At 39.2% G+C, this 19,115-nt stretch overlaps 1 protein-coding gene across 2 annotated transcripts in view; it reads right to left on the bottom strand.

Moving 5' to 3' along the window:
• Positions 1 to 14,290: 14,290 nt before the first annotated feature.
• The window catches only part of LOC116038912 (calsyntenin-2), a 257,904-nt gene continuing 253,079 nt past the window's right edge, over positions 14,291 to 19,115 (bottom strand). The window contains exons 16-18 of one of the 2 annotated variants that reach the window (XR_004897414.1): positions 17,893 to 18,077; positions 15,878 to 17,672; positions 14,291 to 15,804 (exon numbers count right to left, since the gene is read on the bottom strand). Coding sequence is in view for 1 of the 2 variants with exons in the window: in XM_031283622.2 (XP_031139482.1) it covers positions 17,451 to 17,672; positions 17,893 to 18,077 (407 nt within the window). In the remaining variant the exon portion in view is untranslated. Of the gene's footprint in view, positions 17,673 to 17,892; positions 18,078 to 19,115 lie in introns of both variants that reach the window. The other variant, XM_031283622.2, reaches the window with a different exon arrangement.

Below are 19,115 nucleotides of genomic sequence, written 5' to 3'. Positions count from 1 at the left end.
TATTGACTTGTGAGGGGGCGTGTTTGCGTGACGCTGATTGAACCCGGCCCGAGCAGCGGGTGGGAATGTCATGGAGGATTGATTCAGGAAGCAGAGGCGGAGAACCTCAAGGGGACGGACGTCACAGGTCACACACGCTGGAGATGAACATTTTTTGGAAGATTTCTTGTTTTCCCACAACACGGCTTTTTGTAAATACACCTCTTAAAACCTGAACGACAACACGGAAGAGCGGACTGGTGCAGACCCAACGGCAGAGAGGCTGGAGCTGCACATCAAAGCGTGCTGGCCGTCTCGACAAGGGAGACACCAAAAACTAGCAGGCCCAGCTCCAAAATGCAAACTGAAACGGTGGCTGGGTGAGTCAGTTAACACAGCACAAACCCCAGGTTAGCCTTTAGTAGCTGTGTTTCTTTGTTTCACGACCCCAGGTTAGCATAGCCTTTATAACAGTATTGCTCAAGGGCAACCAAAGTTGTGCTTATCTTAATTGACCATTCATTAACTTCGCCCCTGAGCAGTGATTATCCAATAATAGCATAGCAACCGTAAGAAGGCATGGTATGCCTGTGAAACCTTGAATTTCTCCACATGTTGAAGCAGTGTACACTATCTTAAAAGTTTTGAAAAGTGTAAAGAATGGATTCAACTATACTATCTGTATTTGCATCTGGGTCTTTTAGCATGATCGCATGTATGTAGCATCTTGTTTATATTTAAAGGATAGCATATGAAAAACTCACTTTTTCAGTGCTTGCGCACATACATTTGGTTATTTGGAGTGCCTACCAACCCAAACATCTGTGAGATAAGACAACCCAGTCAGTTTTTGTGGGCTGTCTAGATCAGAAAACATGGGATTCAAAAAACCATTCAGATTTGGCTCCGCTTCCTATACATCAGAACTCCAATACGTCATCCAGAGGAGTCTCTCATCACCCCTCCCTTTTCTGGGGAAAACAAATTCTGCGTCCTGCATAAAACAGCAGCGTAAACGGAGAAAGTCAAACAAATCTCCAAACCTTTACTTTAACCGTTTTTTTTATGCTATGCCAAAGAGTTGCTATGTGGTTACTTGTACCACTGTGATGGCACAGTGGATATGACGCATGACTTTGGTGTGGGAGACCTGGGTTCGAATCCCAATGCGATACATCAACCAATGTGTCCCTGAGCAAAACACTTACCCCTAGTTGCTCCAGCGGTGTGCGACCTTTGACATATATAGCAATTGTAAGTCGCTTTGGATAAAAGTGTCCGCTGAATGACATATAATGTAAATCAGAAAATTATGATCTCTGATTTGTTCCCCTCCCATGTCCGAAAAAGATCCTGATAAATGGATTTTTATTGCTCCAAGCTATAGACCAGACCATCGCAGCATCGCCGAGGCTCCCTTTAGGGGGAAAGAATCGTGCTGTCAAATCTGGAGAGAAACGGGAAAATGCCAAAAAGATGTTGTGTAGCGGGTTAACCAAGCCTTTTAACACTGAGATTTGAGGCTCATGAGATATGTGAATATTGACAGTAAGTGTGGTAAATTGCTAAATGATGCTGGTAACAGTTACTACTGATGGGCAGCTAACGTTAGCTTCAATGGGAGGCTGCTGCATATACAGTAACAGTTATTACAGACTGTAATCTTAATCAAACAGATGGCTATTAATGGTTGTTTATTTACAGACAACACTTAGCCTAACGATAGTGATTCATCAAATACCTAAGTCCAGATAAGCAATATCCAGCCACTGTCTTGGGTCATTTATAATCTGGGACAGGCGAAGACTGAGGGGACATAACAGCGATGAACCTTAATATTACTACCGTATCACAAATGCTCAGGTTCAGGCAAGGTCGCAAAATAATTATTAGACATTAGACAATTATTCTCCAATCGTCAAATTGCATTGACATCTATAGGATCATAGGTTTTCTATCCCCCAGAAAGGGGTGCGGCCTTGACGTTTTGCGAAGTACTCATATGTGCCAGTCTGGTGTCTCTGATGTCTCTCTAGCTGGATCTCATGTTGCTTAAATTGCCTCCTCGAGTCCTCCACTTGCCTCCCTTCACGGGAGGAGAGAGGCAACGAGTAAATGTGTTTTAGAGGGACGAGACGTCCTTTCCTCTGAAGCGTTACATGAATTTGTCAGCTGTTTGGGCAGAGTTAGCAACTCCTTCAGCTGCACAGCTTCCCGGAAGGCTGCTTTTGGTATCCTCGCCTATAGCTCCTCAATGATCCCTCCACGATGCTCGTTCCTCGGTCCTCAGGGCAGAAATAAGAGCTTTGAGATGGCAATGGAGCCGAGGGATGTATCCTATGTCACATGCAGGCTCATTAGAATATACAGCCCCTCATCTTAGTATCTCCACCCACGGCTTGAGAACTGGTCTTAAAGGGACAGGTGCTAAAACGGAACGTTTCAGACAGTGAGGGAAAACAGTTATATTCAGACGGACAGTATTAGAAAAATAATGTGTTCTTTGAACATTAAACCTGTTCTGGTAGAAACATAAAATACAAGTATGAACCTGAAAATGATCATGATATATCTCCTTTAGTACACTTTTACAACCTATTCGCTTTAAAACGAATCAGCTGAAAATATTAAAAGTCTGCTAGAGATGGAGGTTTCAACCAAATCTGAATTTTAGTATTAGCTTAGGCTAGCTAGCTAATAAAATCTGTCTGGAAATGAGAAGCTGATTTTGTTTACTTCTGTGTGAACTCGAAGGCCTGTTTTAAAGATGTGCAGTAGGTGAATGGAAAGCATGACAGACGTAGCAACAGTTGCTAAGTGAGGCGGGCCTAAGTGAACGGTCAGTTTTCTCCTGTCTTATATAAGTGATGCAAAACATTTGTAATGGATGTTACTTTATCAACACGGATTATGTAAATAACACAAATGGCATCAAAGCTTTGGAACAAGTGTAGTTCCAACAAAATCTTCTGTGACAGAAAATCCTTTGCTGCGGTCAAAACCCCAGATCCTGGTTTTGGGGTTGAGTCCAGATGAGTCGCTTCTAAACCCAATTTCATCAACCCAGGGCAATCTTTGAACACAGAACAAAGCCTGCTGTGTGATCAAAGTTCAGCTCAGCCTGGCTTTCCCTGGCACTACCAACAGAATACCCATTAATGTTGTGAAGCAGACAGAGAACAGCATGTGTTGATAATATCATAATAGCTCTGAGAGGCATCTCTCCCTCTACTTCTGACCACTAACTGCACTAATGCAGGAGAATTGATGGACATTGGCATTTAATGCTTTAATAAATCATGACTAAGATGTGTGTATTGAACAAGATAGACTTTGAATATTACTGGCCAAACACTGTGCTCCAGCACACATGTTCATTAACGCTTTGAGATCAAAATAAACCAGAATACAAAGGTAGAAGATACTGAAATGCAAGTCACTCTAGAGAGAGACAATAGCTGCTATAAGCTCCAGTCTGCTATTGATCCCCAACTGAAGCATGTGTCTGCTTCAGAATTAGGGGTGGGAAAAATAATTGATTCTTAGATGCATTGCGATTCTCTCTATAGAATGATTTTTTTTTTTATTTGTTGATTTTTATTTAAAAGGTACTGTCTCCAGACAAGTACAAATCAGAAAACAGAGTGACTGAAAGAGGATGGGATAATGGACAACAACTTAGAGTTTAGGCAAGAGTGCAGAAAAAAACACACTAAAATGGCCAAAAGGAAAAAAAGTAGTTTTTTGTATATATATAAAATAATTAGACAAAACACGTATAGGCTGTTCATCTACTTTATCACATTACATCCGACCACTTCATGTTTCATGTTCTAAGAAGCCAGTTATCCATCTTTAAACATGACTGAGCCTCTGACATGGAAGATTACTGGGAGAGAAGGTGACTTTCACAAGCACGTTTAAGGCTTCAGCATGGAATGACTACAAACTAACTAACAAAAACCTCAGTAGACAAAACATTTCATTAAAAAATATTGTATATGTCAAAATCTAAGCTTTGTCTAGCTGCTTTGTCTAGGGAGTGATTAGCAAACTGAGTAGCAAACTCAGATTTATATGTATATTTTTAAAAATCACGCATGGAAATGTACATAAAAAAAAATTGTTGCATTGAGATGCATCGATAATCGGTTTAGAATCGTATCGTTGGCCTCTGAATCGAATCGAATCGTGAGGTGCCAAGAGATTCCCACCCCTATTCAGAATATAGTGCTGTTCAATAATGTAGGGACTGGCTCTTTAAAGGATTATTGAACAAGCCTGAAAGTTAAAGCCGATGACTTGTTTGATCTGGTTAAAAGTGACTTGGCTTTGCTACATCCATATTTAGCTGTCTGTTGACAATGAGACTTCACTTCAATTCATCTCGCTGTCTTTTCCTCTGCCTCCTCTCCTCCACCACACTCTGCCAACTTTCTGTTGTGTCTCCCTTTTACACGGCTCTCCTCGGGCTATTTAAATCCTCCAATCCCCGTTTCCCTTTCTCAAAAGCATATTTTCCACCATAGAGCTTTATCTTTTGCCTCACCTGCTTTGACTGGAGGTAAATGTTTTGGGTAACACTTTACTTGAAGGTATCTACATAAGAGTGACATGACACTGTCATGAACACATGACACAGTCATGAACCCTAACCCTAACCATAACCATAACTTGTCATGACAAAAACCGAATGACACTTACTAAAAGAAGTGTTATGTCATAAACGTTTATGACTTGTTTATAGTGTTTATGACACGTTCATGACAGTGTCATGTCACTCTTATGTAGATACCTTCAAGTAAAGTGTAACCATGTTTTGTTTCAGCTACAACAAGATTGTTGGATACAATAATTGTCCATCACACTGCTGTTCTCTAGCCCCCCCCCCCCCTCCCCCACCGCATAAATGTTATATGGAGAGTGACAGAGTGAGCTGAGGAAGAGATGGATGGTTGGAGGCTGGCTGTCTGCTTCAGAGACGGCAGAGATCCATAATATATGGAGGAAAAACCCTGCTTTGCTTTGCTTGGTAAGTCATGTTAAAGCTTACATTTCATATTTCTCCTCGCTCTCTCCTCCAGATCACATATGGAGATATCTTCAGAGGACAAAATCCTTTAAAGTAAAGGATGTTCCTTTGACCTACTTGATGAATTTGTGCATAGTCACAGATAAGGATGTGACTTTACCACATGCATGTCCAATATATGTTTAGCACCAACAACAAAGGTGCATCTGTTCTGGGATCTGTTGACTTTTTGGTTGTAGTTTGTGATTCATCTTATTTAAGAGTTTCAGAAAAAGTCTGAACATGACATTTGGACTTTATATGGTATGTTTTTTTCACAACTTTTAAGCACATACGAAGAAATGTCAAGAAAGTGATCTGTAGGATTGGTTTCAAATGTGGGAGGGGCACATTTAAATTAATTGAGCAAATAAATTACACTCAAATCGTTTTTTGTGTTTTATATGGAAATGGTAGTATAACAAAAACTATTAGAAATGCTATTAAACCTCTGTATTGTAACCCTACTTAAATCATTTTTAGTTTCCTTTATAGATACCTGATACTTTTCTGATAGATTATTTTGTATTCACATCTCTACTATCTCTGCTACTGTGCTTAACTGTCTTATCTTTGACTGATGTTCAGTTCTAGCATCTCTTTAGGACAATATTATCTGGAAATCAAAATGCAGATTAACAGTTTTTTTTGTGTAAATCCACTTTTAGCTCTAAATTGTGTCTATACAGTAGGTATTCCTGTCAACTACATTTTGCCCCAACAACGTCCAGTAATAAGGTATAGTAGGACATCTTGTATGTAGCCTGAAAGGCACGACCCAAGTCACCAAACACTAACTGGAATTGAAGGCGGCTCAGATAAGTTTAAACATTTTTATCAACTCAGATCTTCTATTATATTAACCATGGTAACAGGACAGTAAGATAACAATGTTCAGAGACACTTTGATTAGAAACCAGACACAATAAAAAGAGAACAAAAGGATTTTTGAGAGTATCCCCAGTGGAAATTCTGCCCTTGCGATCTCCCCACCCACATATGTGTTCCGGGGATACAGAATTGACTAACTGAAAGTAACACACAGACAGTACCAAACTTCACTGGGAATGTTTTATTTTTCGACATACTGAAACCTATTTCTAAGCATATGTGATGAAGTTGATGTAGGCTCACAGTGTGGCTTTTAGTCTTGTTCCACCTTAAAGTAAGATCACCTACAATAAGTTAAGCGCCTTCCTTCCTAAATTCTTCCTGTAACAAATTTTTATCACCAATAAGGACCAAGGAGTTAGCAATATATATTGATTCAACAAGGGCTGATACTGTTTACTATAGATTCTAGTCTAAAAAGTCAGAAAATCGTGGGAAAAAAGCATCCCAATTTTTCCAGAGCCTGAGGTGACGACGTCAGGTTGCGTATTTTGTTGATGAAAACCCAAAGATAATGAATTAACAGTTATATAAAACATCAGATCGTCAAACTTAAAAAGATGGAACCGGCAAATGTCCACTATTTTTGCTTACAATACATAGCAATACATTGATACAATTGATTATTCTTTTGATCAAGTCTACTGTATTAATTAACTAATTGTTTCAGCACTAGATTTAAATTCAATATGTGGAACAGCAGCTCAGCCTCAGTGACAGCACACTCTCAGCAGCTATTAGACCAGAGCTCAGAACGCTCTTTAAATGCTACCTGAACAGTTTGTTCCCCCGGCTGGAACACGGTGCTGATAACCGGAGGAAAAGTAGAAAAAGTAGGAACGGGGGAGAGAGGGGATTAGTGAAGAGGAGAGTGAACAGATTTGAAGGAGTACTATCAGTGTCAGAGAGTGAAAATGGAAGAAGAAAATGCGGAAAGAGAAATACAATAAGGTGATGGAACGATTGAAGAATGAAGGGCTATTTTCAGCTGCACTGTGTACTTTCTCAACGAAAAGGCACAGCCACTTTTTACTGCGGAGTATATGGAAGAAAGCTTCAGAGATATAAAAATAAAATACACAGAGGCAAAAACCTCATCTTGAGGGCTCTTTATGTTTTGTAAATATCAGCTTAATGAGCATATAAATGGTCAGAACATATACTTCTAATTTCGGCAACGCTAGTTTTGAATGTTACCCCGGTACCTCGAGTCCTTGTGAAGGTATGCATGAGTCATACTTTTATCTCACTGTCACACACGCACACTCACAGTAGGGGAACTCAGTGTGAGGCCCAGTAACTGTACGGTGCCTTTTCTTATCCATCCTTCATCTTCTTCTGTCTATCTCCCCTGTAGCATCAGTGTCTCCCTCGGTACATCTTCAACTTTTTTCTGTGTATTTTTTCTGTTGAAAAAATAAATAAATAGGGAATTTGCTAGAAGGGTATCACTTTTTTCCTTTTTTTTAACTTAAAAGTTGTGTGTGATAGGTAAAACAAGCTGGTATGATGTTCCAATTGAGTGTGCTTGCTTGTTACTATTGTTCCAGTTGGACCTCCTGCCTGCTATCCCAACCTTTTCAAATGTCACCCTTTGCCTATTAGGCAAAAACAAACCACCTTGCTACAAGGGTGCATCTAAAATTACTAATAGCATATCCCTGGGTGCACACACACACACACACACACACACACACACACACACACACACACACACACACACACACGCTCTCACACACACACACACCTAGGTTAATTACTGGCCACAGCCTACAGGCAATACAACTGACTCTCACCTCTGTGTCAAATTTCTGTACTTACTGTAGATATTGTGGTTTTGTGTACGTGCACATTGGCAGTTTCATCAAACCACTTGGCTGAGAGGATGACCTTATAATCTCATCAGCAACACACAGCAGCCACTGTTGTCTGCACAACTGATTCTGTGCCAAAAGTTTTTTCAATCCTTCATATCTACACACACACTGTGTGTGACGTCAGTGTGCAGTGTACAATGTCATCCGTGCCCACTGGCCTGTTCTGCTTCCTTCACATTGTGCCCACTGCACCTTCGGTAAATATACAAGCAGCCAATAACAGGCAGAATTTGGGGTTCGTGACCTGTAATGCTGTTATCCTGGTTTTCATGGATTTATTGCAACAAAAACAACAATTTCCACATAGGATGTTTGTTTTTTTCCCCCTTCATTTTACAGAAAAGACTCTAGTTCACTGGATCCATGTTGGATAGTGGTGGTGACAGGTCATATTTGAATTAATTAAAAATGCATGAAATACAAAATCAGTTTGTCCCACATCTGCATATGAAATGAAGTGTGGCCTCGACTAATGATTGAGCAGCTGATCAGGACAGATTCAGTATTTGCTACATTACTGCTGCCATCTTTTGGTCATCTGCACTTACTACAACACTATGGCTTTAGCATAGACATTTAAAGAAATGGACCAACAGATCCCGTTGCTCTGGACGGAGACCAGTGAAGGATATTAGAAGCACTTTTCCGGTGAGGGCTGAGCGTTACTGCGCAGCTGCAAACTGGGCTTAAAGACGTAGATGTGACGTGAGCAACCTGTCTGAAAGTTGTAAGTCTTCTGGTAGCTGTGCCAAGAGAAATCTCAATCATTCCCAATCTTGCAGAGGTGGAGAGCGTATGTAAGGAGATAACATAGGCACAGGCTAATTATTGCTAACTAAAATGCTAGTTAACATTAGTAATTAAACTTAAACAGCTAATGTAAGTCGAAACTGCCTGCGAGCTTCTCCTGTACTGTACGGTAATTCCTCTACTATGCGACAGTAAGTTGTGTGGTTATGACACAATCGTTAGCCCATTTTTACAAAAACGTCTGCTACGGAGCCATAACGTGAGGTACAGGGTAATGGAGCCTTTTATACATTGTCGTGTTTCTTTAGAAATAAACTTTATTACTATATAAATTAGTCAATCAGTGTGTGAAAGAAAGAGAATTACACCTAGAAAGGGAGTTTTTAAAGGGGTATTCCAGTGATTTAGTACTGCACTTAAATATAGTTGGTGGAATCACAAAAGACAGGTGGGTTACTATAAATTACTTTCACGATTAACTGATTGAGCGTTTTATCTATGAAATTTCAGAAAATAATAAAACAAAGAAATGTCCATCACATGTTCCCAGAGCCTAAGGTGCATCTTTATCTACATCATCTGTCCAACATACAGTCCAAAACCTAAATATATTCAATTTATATTGATATTCGACAGAAAAAGCAGCAAATCATCGCACTGAAGAAGCTGGAAACACAGTGTTTGTTGGCATTTATTTGATAAATGACTTAAGCATCAAATGAATTACCACATTTTTGTTTATTTAATTTTCTGTTAATTGACCCATCTATTTGTTTGCCAATCATTTATAACTCAAGTCAAAAGAGACGCAGCAGAGGCCAAGACATCCTAACCTTTAGTTTCTGGTCAGCTTTAAAAACTCTGGATCCTACATTTCCCATGATGCAACCAATAGTATATTTTTATTACACCCTCCCTGGTAATTGCCAACTTCTTTTAAACTCTATGCCCCAGTTTACAACGTTGGATTAATATCACATATGTGTACTTTTCAAACCCAAGCCTAGATAACCCCAATGACATCACTATGACATCATCAGAGTTATTTTCTCAGACTTGACAAAGCTCCTCCAGAGCCACAAAGACATTATGCAACAGTTTTCCATGATGGGAAGTACTCCACATGATGAGTAAACTGACCTTAAAGTGTAAAAGTGGTGGAGTCCCTCCTTTAATTTAATAAGTTGAACTGGCTTGTTGTAAGCATTCACACAAACATAGCTTCTTCGTGTTTTCATTAGCTTAATTTTTTGGAATGACAAACTCATTTTCCAGACACCACTCTTATGAAAGCTTCTCAATTAGAATAAAGTGGATTAAGTTTTTCCTTGACAGTGAAGTAGTCTGGCGCTGCTGGCCACTGGAGTGTGAGGAGCTGTAATGGTTTGACAGCATAAACCAGACATGTAATCCCATGTCGGTAAGAGGATTTGTTTATGAGGTGATTATGAAAGGGATTTAGTTAGTTTGAAATATGTGAATATAGCCTACATGAATATTCTGCTGCGAGGAGGACGAAAAGACAAAGTAGAAGTTGACAAGACAATCTTAAGGTTCACTTACTTGCTTTCGACCATATCACTCAGTCTTTATCAGCAAATTGAGTTTGCTAAATTGCCATGGAAATATAGACCTTAAAAAAATGAATGTAAGCACTTATGACTTAAAACGCTTAACAGTTCATTCTTAAAATGAGAGATTTATCATCCGACTCCTCAGTTCCCTTCAGCTCAGCAAACCATTTTAACATCTTTTAGCTCATTGTTTTTGTTGTAAATACTGTATGTTACATTCCATTGTGAAAAAAAAATTCTGGACAAAGCCTCTCTCATCTGTTTTAATTGGTATCATCAATGTGTATTATAAATTGTAACACTGTTTTCCTTTCTATAGATTTATCTGCGTGGACCTACCTTGAACCAATCCTCCTTTCCTATAGAGCCTCTGTCTTATCTATCTACTCTCACATCATCTAAGTGAGTGGAGCGATTGTTAGAAAATGTCAGCCAGTAAATGATAGGATACGAACCACAAAGCAATTGTGATCGGATTGTTTCCAGCCTTTTCCGGAGAATATATTTTATCAATGTTACCACAATCTTGAAACCCAATCGGCTATCGGTCTGACGACGATTAAGCCTCTTGGGGCAATTGTTAAGGGGTTCTTGTGTAGCCAGCGGATATCTGGATAACTGATATCTGGACCAAGACTTTTTCAGTGCGCCAGTGATTGTTTACAATCTGATTAGCAACTTGAGACATGAGGATGGTGCTTTGTGCACTGGGAACTAAGAGTGTGCACTGAAACAGTTGGTGGTTGTTGTTTTTATTGTTGTGGTGATAGTGTCAAACTGCAAACTGCTAATCCAACCAGGTTTATGCTTTTAACATCCATCACAACAATCCCTGCTGCAACTATGACAATCATGTTGTAGATGTTGACTATGCCAAGTCAGGTTGAATGCACTGTATGTAGCTTTCAGGGGTATTATTACTGACATTATCCTGACCACAACAGATGTTTTCTTGCCCAACCTGTTTCACAAACAAGGCAACAATTCAAGCCCTGTAAGTGAGTTGGAAAAGGCAATAAATCGTGATATTTAGGGGGTTTATACCAAGCTGTTGGGAATTTATTTGGAAGTGTGTTCTCAGTTCTTAACTGTTGTTGCGTGTGAAGTGTCCGTCTCGGCCAACTATGATGGTGTTTTTCCAAAGTGTTTTTTCATTTCCTCCTGTTTTACTGGATAGCTGACAGAACTCATGTTCTTAGCTTAGCATATTTGGTGAGTGAGATACCACTTACAGCGTTGCTACAAGCATATAATGATCTTATAGGCAAGTCAAGGCAAGGCAGCTTTATTTGTATAGCACATTTCAGCAACAGGGCAATTCAAAGTGCTTTACATAAAACATTAAAGAGCAATTACAAACGATTAAAAAATGTAAAACAGATAAAGTAAGAATAAACGTTACATTGCATTATAAGAAATGAACGATTATTTAAAGAAAGGCAGCATCAAAAGGAAAGGTCTTCAACCCTGATTTAAAAGAACTGAGTTGCGGGGTACCTGCAGTTTTCTGGGAGTTTGTTTCAGATATGCGGAGCATAAAAACTGAACGCTGCTTATGGAATTTGATGGATGGATTGCTGTAGATTAAACTGCCCAACAGTATATAAAGGGAGTTAAAATGAGCACAACCTTAAACATCTACAGCAGTAAAATGCACCATACACATAAATGCAAAAGTAGTATTAATCCAGAAACATATATACAATTGAAACACTGAAAGGGAACATGTTACTGCACAATGAGTACTTTTACTTTTCATACTTTAAGTATGGCCTGTTTGTGCCACTTGTGCTATGCCTATGAGGTCGTCTGTTGCATGGACTGAACGTTTAGCTTGTATGTGTGTGTTGGTATTGATGTTGATAAACCATCTGTTCTTGTTTATATGTTGATCTTGTCATTTTTTAAATGTTTACATTTATAGTCAATTTTACTTGTATTGGGCTAAACCTATATGTACTATTATAATCCTTTTATCTTTTTAGGTGTGACATTGTACGATCTGTCCAGGGACAGCAGATGCAAAATAGCCTTTTGGCTAATTCTGGCACATTTTACATTTTTATATGTATTATTAGTGTGCATTGTCCCTGTTAAATAAACCTGAAATAAATAAAGTACATTTTACTGATAATACTTATATACCTAAGTCAGATTTTGTTAAGTTGTTGGTTAATTATTTTCTACAGTGTGGTATTAGTACTTTCACTTAGGTAAAGGATCTGAATACTTCTTCCACCATTGCCTATTTGTTTGTTACAATATCAGGAAGAGTCCTATGGTTCATCGCTAAGCACATAGAGCAGAAATGTTGAGAGAAGGCAGATGAGAAGAAGTGATCGAGGGAGGTTATCATTTTGCACATGTGGATAATAGCTAACACAAAAAAAGTATGGATTTTTGCTTGCTCAAATGAAATTATTCTTTGCATGACAATAATATTGCTACAAAATATAAAATGTGTACTTGCAATAAAAATATTTGTCTGTGTTCAAAACACCTCTAAATACCCAAGCAAATGCAATGCCATACACAAGCCTTCAGTGGCCCGACTTTGTCTACTTCGCTTCATCCATACTGCTGCTTGTCTGCAGTTTGTCCACAGCCTGAAGGTGAGTCTCCCCTCTTTTCGATATGAAAGCTGTCTTTGTGTGGAATATATAAAAACACATTTATAAGTCTGCTTATAATGCACACATATTTTACTGGAACACATATTCGTTATTTTCTAGTAAAATGTTAATAGCCACTTATAAACCAATGAAATAGTCCTCTCTGCCCGGCATTGGTATCATGCTTCAGGGCACTGGCAGGCTTAAAGGCCACAGTTCGCTGCATTGGCTTCGGACTCTTCAGTGTGCCCATTCTCATTGGTTGAACTTTTCAAATCCTTTGCACACCAGCAACCACTGTGTGACCATCTGCTATTACTTTCAAATATCACACAACTGGTTGTATTTTGTTGTAGAAAAGCAGCTCCGTTTCCATGTCTGATTCACTGCTTTGTTTGTACTTTCATGCTCACATCTCATGCTCAAACTTTGGCCTTCTCAGAGAGCAGATCTGCCAGTGTGCGCAAATCAAACAGTGTCTACATCCTGACATTCCCTCAGTTGTTTTTGAAGGTTACAATTATGGCTTTAACATCATTTTCACTAACTTGGAGTGTAAAGAAACATACTAAATAATGTATATGGGGTGGGTGTACTCTACTTCTGTTTCAGGCAAGTTGGACTTCATTATTTATCTTCTGCTCCCTCAACTTCCACTTGCACGATGCTTCTGTGATTGATGAGACGTCATGACCTTTGACACTGGCTGCCATCGTCCAAGCAACAATGACAAGAAAGAAGCAACATACTGTATGTCCATCCGTATAATAAAGTAAAATAAATATGGATTTGACAGGATAATTAAATGAGTAGATATTTATAGTAATGCTGCAGTCTGCACACCAAAGTAGTTTGAAGGATTTAAGTTTTTTCCCTGCAGAATCTAAAGTCTATTTTTGTTTGTGAGTCAAAAGTGAAGGTGCCTGGAGCTTCCCTGCTCTACTCTCTACAATGGAAAATACAAAGTTTTGTAAATATTTCAATTCTTTTATATTGAGTTGTTGTGTTGCCGTTTATGCAAGCAGTAGGCCTCTCAGGCCATCATTTACACTGATTTTAGAACAGGGTTTTAGTAACGCTAGGTTCCTAAAAATTGTGCTAATCCCTACTTGGCTCCAGGCTGAAATCATAAAAGAGATCAATAATACTGCTGCGTGACATAGAGCAGCAGGGACCAGAGGCGTGACTACTACTACTTAAATTTACCACTGGCTTGAAAATAATGGTACGTGGTTGTGCAGTATAGTCAATATTCACTAGATGGAGACATTCGATTGATCATAGACTCCTAATCCCAGCAATCTTTAGTATGTGGCTCCGGTAAATAGACAGTTACTTGTGGCATTTTACTGTCCAGAAAGGACTAGAAGTATTTGTAAGCTACGGAATACATAAAAATACATTTAACATGAACTAAAATACAAAATTATATATATATATATACATACACGCACGCACACACGCACGCACGCACACACACGCACGCACGCATGCATGCACACACACACAATCACACAAATACGAGACCCACAGTTAGATTCCAAAACAAGTTTTTATTGGCCAATTTACAGAAAGTGCTGTAGTGACCATTTCAAAGAAAAAAAGACCAAAGAGTCCAGAGAAAAGAAAAAAGGAAAACTTAAAAAGAATCGAAAAACTTTTACACATTATACAAGATTTCCATGTTAATTCCACCGTCCTCCTCTTCTAAAAACAAATGTCAGGACAACATTAGGGCTCGGGCCGACGCAAAATCCACCAAAGTTTCTGGGCGGGGGGAGGGGGGGTGTAAGGAGGGAGGTGACGTCACAAGAACAGGTGTCACATGAAATGAGGAACACTCTTAAACAACACATGAGATCTTTACTTGAACATAGAACTACAGTATACACATACAGCACGTTCTCTCCCAGCAACACCTACAGGAAAGCTGTCAGAGGCTCACTACGTTAGAGGAGGAAACTTTCCAGTGTTTGTGACTTTAACCAAACATTGATATATCTGTGGCAGACTTTCAGCCACTACATGTGTCACACGTAATTCAACTTCTGTTGTTGTTAGTGGATTCTTTGCTATCGAACGTTACAGACAGACTGGATTCAGGATGGCCACAGCCATAGATTAATGCCCTTTCAGTTTAAGTTGAAGAAACCTTTGACTGGGTTTTCTGGTTGCGTCAAATTTGATACTGCCAAATGCATTCACTTCTCTGTCACCTTAAAGTTGTTCAGGCAACTTCACAATTCTGTGGCACCAAGTGCTGTTGATGAAGTGGGGATTTCTTTCATTAATGCTGCATTTCATTCAAAGTTGGAAAGGTTTCTGTAGGTAAGGTGTAAAGTCTCAGTTCTTTCTTTTAACAGGAATGTTGTCTTTGCCACATGGGAGCACACATTTTGTGTCAGTGATATTTTGCAGCATTAGCTCATGAAAATTGACAAAAAGTACCTTAGGAGATTGGACATGGACATACAAGTGATGCTTTGTAGCTTTTAAAGTGCATGCCATGGAGTTGTGTTTCTGGTCAATTGATGAATGTAAGTCCAGTATTCACTCCCCCTTTTAGCTCAGTTTTGAGAGAAAGCCGATCAGCTCTTTAGCTGCTAAATGCTCCACTGTCTTCACCACCTAGCCCCTAACTTTGTCTGTCTGTTGTTTGGTGCTGAGCAGGTACAGTGGATTTATCAGAGCTATTGGAAATAAGGTTGATGAAAGACTGAACCAAAATGTTAAAGTTGTGAGTTGTAAAACTAAAACAATGAGCTGAAAGACAAAAGCTCTGTAGACCTGAGGGGGAGCTGTAGAGTTGGTGATAACTCTCAGTGGGTTCATCACTACGAGTGACACCATATTTTACATGTAGTGATTTAATCTATTGTTAATATAAAAATATTAGTTAGTGCAGCTTAGACAGTCATCTATTATATTTCTATTACATTATTATTATTATGTTATATGAATTTATTATTTTTCATATTAAATTAAATCATTAAAATAAATATAGGCTACATTTATACATATTTGAGCCTTACTTTTAACCTTAATAGTTTCTGTTGCATTTGTTGTCAGTGGTTAGAAGTTTATTTTTCTACTGTAAAATGTTCCACTCAGTACATATTCTACATTATATTATATTATATATTAGCTTTGATAACCTAATTAAAAGGGTCCTTATAAAAAAAAAAACGTACATTTATGCAATGTCTTTTATGTAAAAACAAACAAAACAAATGCATAGAATTGTCACATTTTTTAATGTCAAATAATGATATGGGTATTGGCCTAAAATATCCAGAATTGATCAGTCACGGCTCTCATGTTGATATTTGCATCTTTTGACTTTCCTTCTTGAAATTCCAATGTCAAGGGACAGTGCTGTTGCATTTTTTCTTGTAGAAAGTTGGAATTTCTCACTGTCCACATCTCTGCGATGCAGCATGAATGACTAATAGTGATATGGTGGTATCAGTAGTGTAGCTTTCTTTCAGGGAGTACTTGTTGATTTGGATCTCGCTGCTGTGACCACACCTGAGACCAAGATTTCATTTGGGCACGTCTTGTGGACTATATACAGTATGAGTAGTGAGGGGACTCTCTTCTCTGTCACATCCCTGCTGTGTGATTTAGATGTATAAGTCCGGCATCTCTTTCCATGAACATGTTGCGTAGTGCAGCTTTAACTGACCCAGTCACTATGAAGGCAGTGGCACATCCATACTAACAAACCCAACTCGGAATGATCTGAACACTGAGCTACAAACACACACACAGAGGACTGAGGGGTCAGTTCAGTGAAGACTCCTGCAGGCTACAGTAAGGGTTCAAGATACATATGAAGAGGTGGAATGTGTGCTGTATACAGGTGGAGAGGAGGGTTTCTGGGTGGAGAAAGTGGTGTTAGAGAGTGGGGAGTGGGGGGGTCATCTACTATACTCAATATTTACAAGAAAGGAGCGTATAAAAATGTACATGTTGGAGACTCCGCTGTCTTTCCCAAAAACCCAGAACTCAGACCCCTCAGCTAGTTCACCATGACTACACACAGATCATCTTTTTTTTTTTTTTTTTTTCTTTTTTTGAGTACCATTGAAAATATGCTATTTCTGTAAAATCACCTGGCTGTGCCACGTAGGCTAGAATTGAAGACTGATAAATAACATAAAGTATACAAACCAAAAAAATAGTCAGTTTCTTTACTTTTGCAACTTAGTTTTCTTACAGTAAATAAAGACTGTTTTGCATTTTCATGGGACATCAGAAATTTCACTGTGGACTAACAGGTGTCACATCAAACTGAATGTACGGTGCAGGGTTTTATTGACAACATGAGATTCCAACCACTTCATTTCAGATCGTAGTTGTGGTGTAGACTGTAATGGGAGAGAGATAATAGCTCTCAGGGGAGGACCGAAATTTGGTGAGCTGTCCCTATAATGAAAGTAATTTGATTGACGAGCAGCTTGAATGTCATATTTGTTCTTATCAGCTGTATAAAACGGGGTGTTTTCTGACAAGGCTAAGGTTAAATCATTGCACAATGTGTATTTCAGTGAAGTCTTCCAGTAGGGGGAGATATTACCTCATTTTTAGAGCATCAACATCACATAAAGTCTTTTTGTTTCAACCATCTGATTTGAGGTTTCAGTATGGACGTGTTGCAGAACGTGTGTGCATGTGAGTGACTGTGAATGTGTTTTCAATAAGATATCGTTGTTTTGTCCCAGTTTAGGCCCTTCTTGCTTGGGCGTTGCATCCTGGGTAGCTGGACGTCCACTTCCTCCTCGCTGTCGTCTGACTCAGCGCTGGTAATGTCATCCTCCTCCTCTTCATCTTCCTCCTCTTCTTCTTCCTCCTCCTCCTCCTCCTCCTCCTCCTCCTCACTGGCCTCCTCCTCTGCAGCCTGGGGCTCCTCCAGGTTCTGTGGTGAGAAATATTCAGAGTTTCAGAAACTAAATCTAAAAGTTTAGTATTAAAAGCATGAATCGTAATGTGAAAGCAAAGCATGGGTGTATTTATTTTGCACTTGTATATATTCCAGTCACTAATATCTAGGCCATTTTATTCATCACCTAATTCCAATTCCTACCACCCACCCTGACAGCATCCTTCCACACTCCTCCAATCCCCCACCCTCCTACCTCCATCGGGTTGACCGTGATCGTCAGAGCCGAGTCATCCCAGATCACGTCTGCCTCTTTGGCTGTCTCTGCCAGTTTGACCTCCTGCTGGTGGGTCAGATGGATGCGGTAGATGCCCAGCACCACAACCACCACCAGAGCAGCGATACACATCACAATTACCACGGTGGCAGCACTCGGCATCGCTGAGAACAAGACGAGAGAAGAGCGAGAGGTGAGAGGAACAGAATAGACCCATCTTTGGAAAAAGGAGCAGAAAAAACCAATGCAGTCATGCCAAAGTTCCTCCATATACTAAAATGATATACTTTTTTTGTTTTAAATCAGTTAACCGAGAAATAACCAGGAATCCCACACACTGTCATCCACTTGTTCTCACTTTATTCTTTAAAAACGTTTTGGTCAGAAGATGTTCACCAGGCAAGAAATATTTTGTTGGAACATATTATTTTGTATTCATACTTTTCAAACACTTATAGAGGTACTCCAGTAATTTAGTAGTGCACTTGAACCATGAGGCAGTACTTGCAAGAGGCAGATTAAATAACAGGAAACGTATGGTCCAACTCAGAACAGCAGAGGCTGATATATCTTGATTTAAAGTCCCTGAAAAAGAGCAAGATCAAATAACTGGATCCCACACATCCCATAATGCAACTCCACAGCATCTTTCCATCTTAGACCATCCCTGCTCATGTCTTTCAAACTCTTCACCCCCAGTCATAAAACAGGTTTTTCAGCCTGGCTATAGACAAATCATTGTTGTAGCTGAGGTATTTTTCAGCTGTTTCTTTACGGATAACTGGTACCTTGGATATTGATTGCCTTTTGTGACAGCCTATTGCTATGTTTATTTTCTTTCTCATGTTATTGTATGAGATGCCTTTTAAAACTTTAATTAAGGTGATGATTGTGATCTATAATTATAGTGACAGCTTATTGATTTTCTTATACTGTAATTACTTTCATTTCTTTGAAATTTTTTTGTTGCCATGCTAGCACCATGGCTCCTCAGTAATGCCAGTCTGTCAGTCTGCTCTTCTGTCCTTTACTTTGGTCCGGACTGAAATATCTCAACTATTGATTGATTGCCAAGAAATGTTTTTCAGACAGTCAAGTCCCACTCAGGATAAATTGTAAAAACAACCGTGTTCCCCTGACTTTTCATTTAGCACTGTCATCTGTCCACATGTTGAAGTGCTCTATGGCAATATACATATAAT

The sequence above is a fragment of the Sander lucioperca genome, chromosome 5 (genome assembly GCF_008315115.2).
Source record: "Sander lucioperca isolate FBNREF2018 chromosome 5, SLUC_FBN_1.2, whole genome shotgun sequence".
Taxonomy (NCBI): domain Eukaryota; kingdom Metazoa; phylum Chordata; class Actinopteri; order Perciformes; family Percidae; genus Sander; species Sander lucioperca.
Note: the sequence above shows the minus strand (reverse complement) of the source record. Positions and strands in the feature narration are given on the sequence as shown.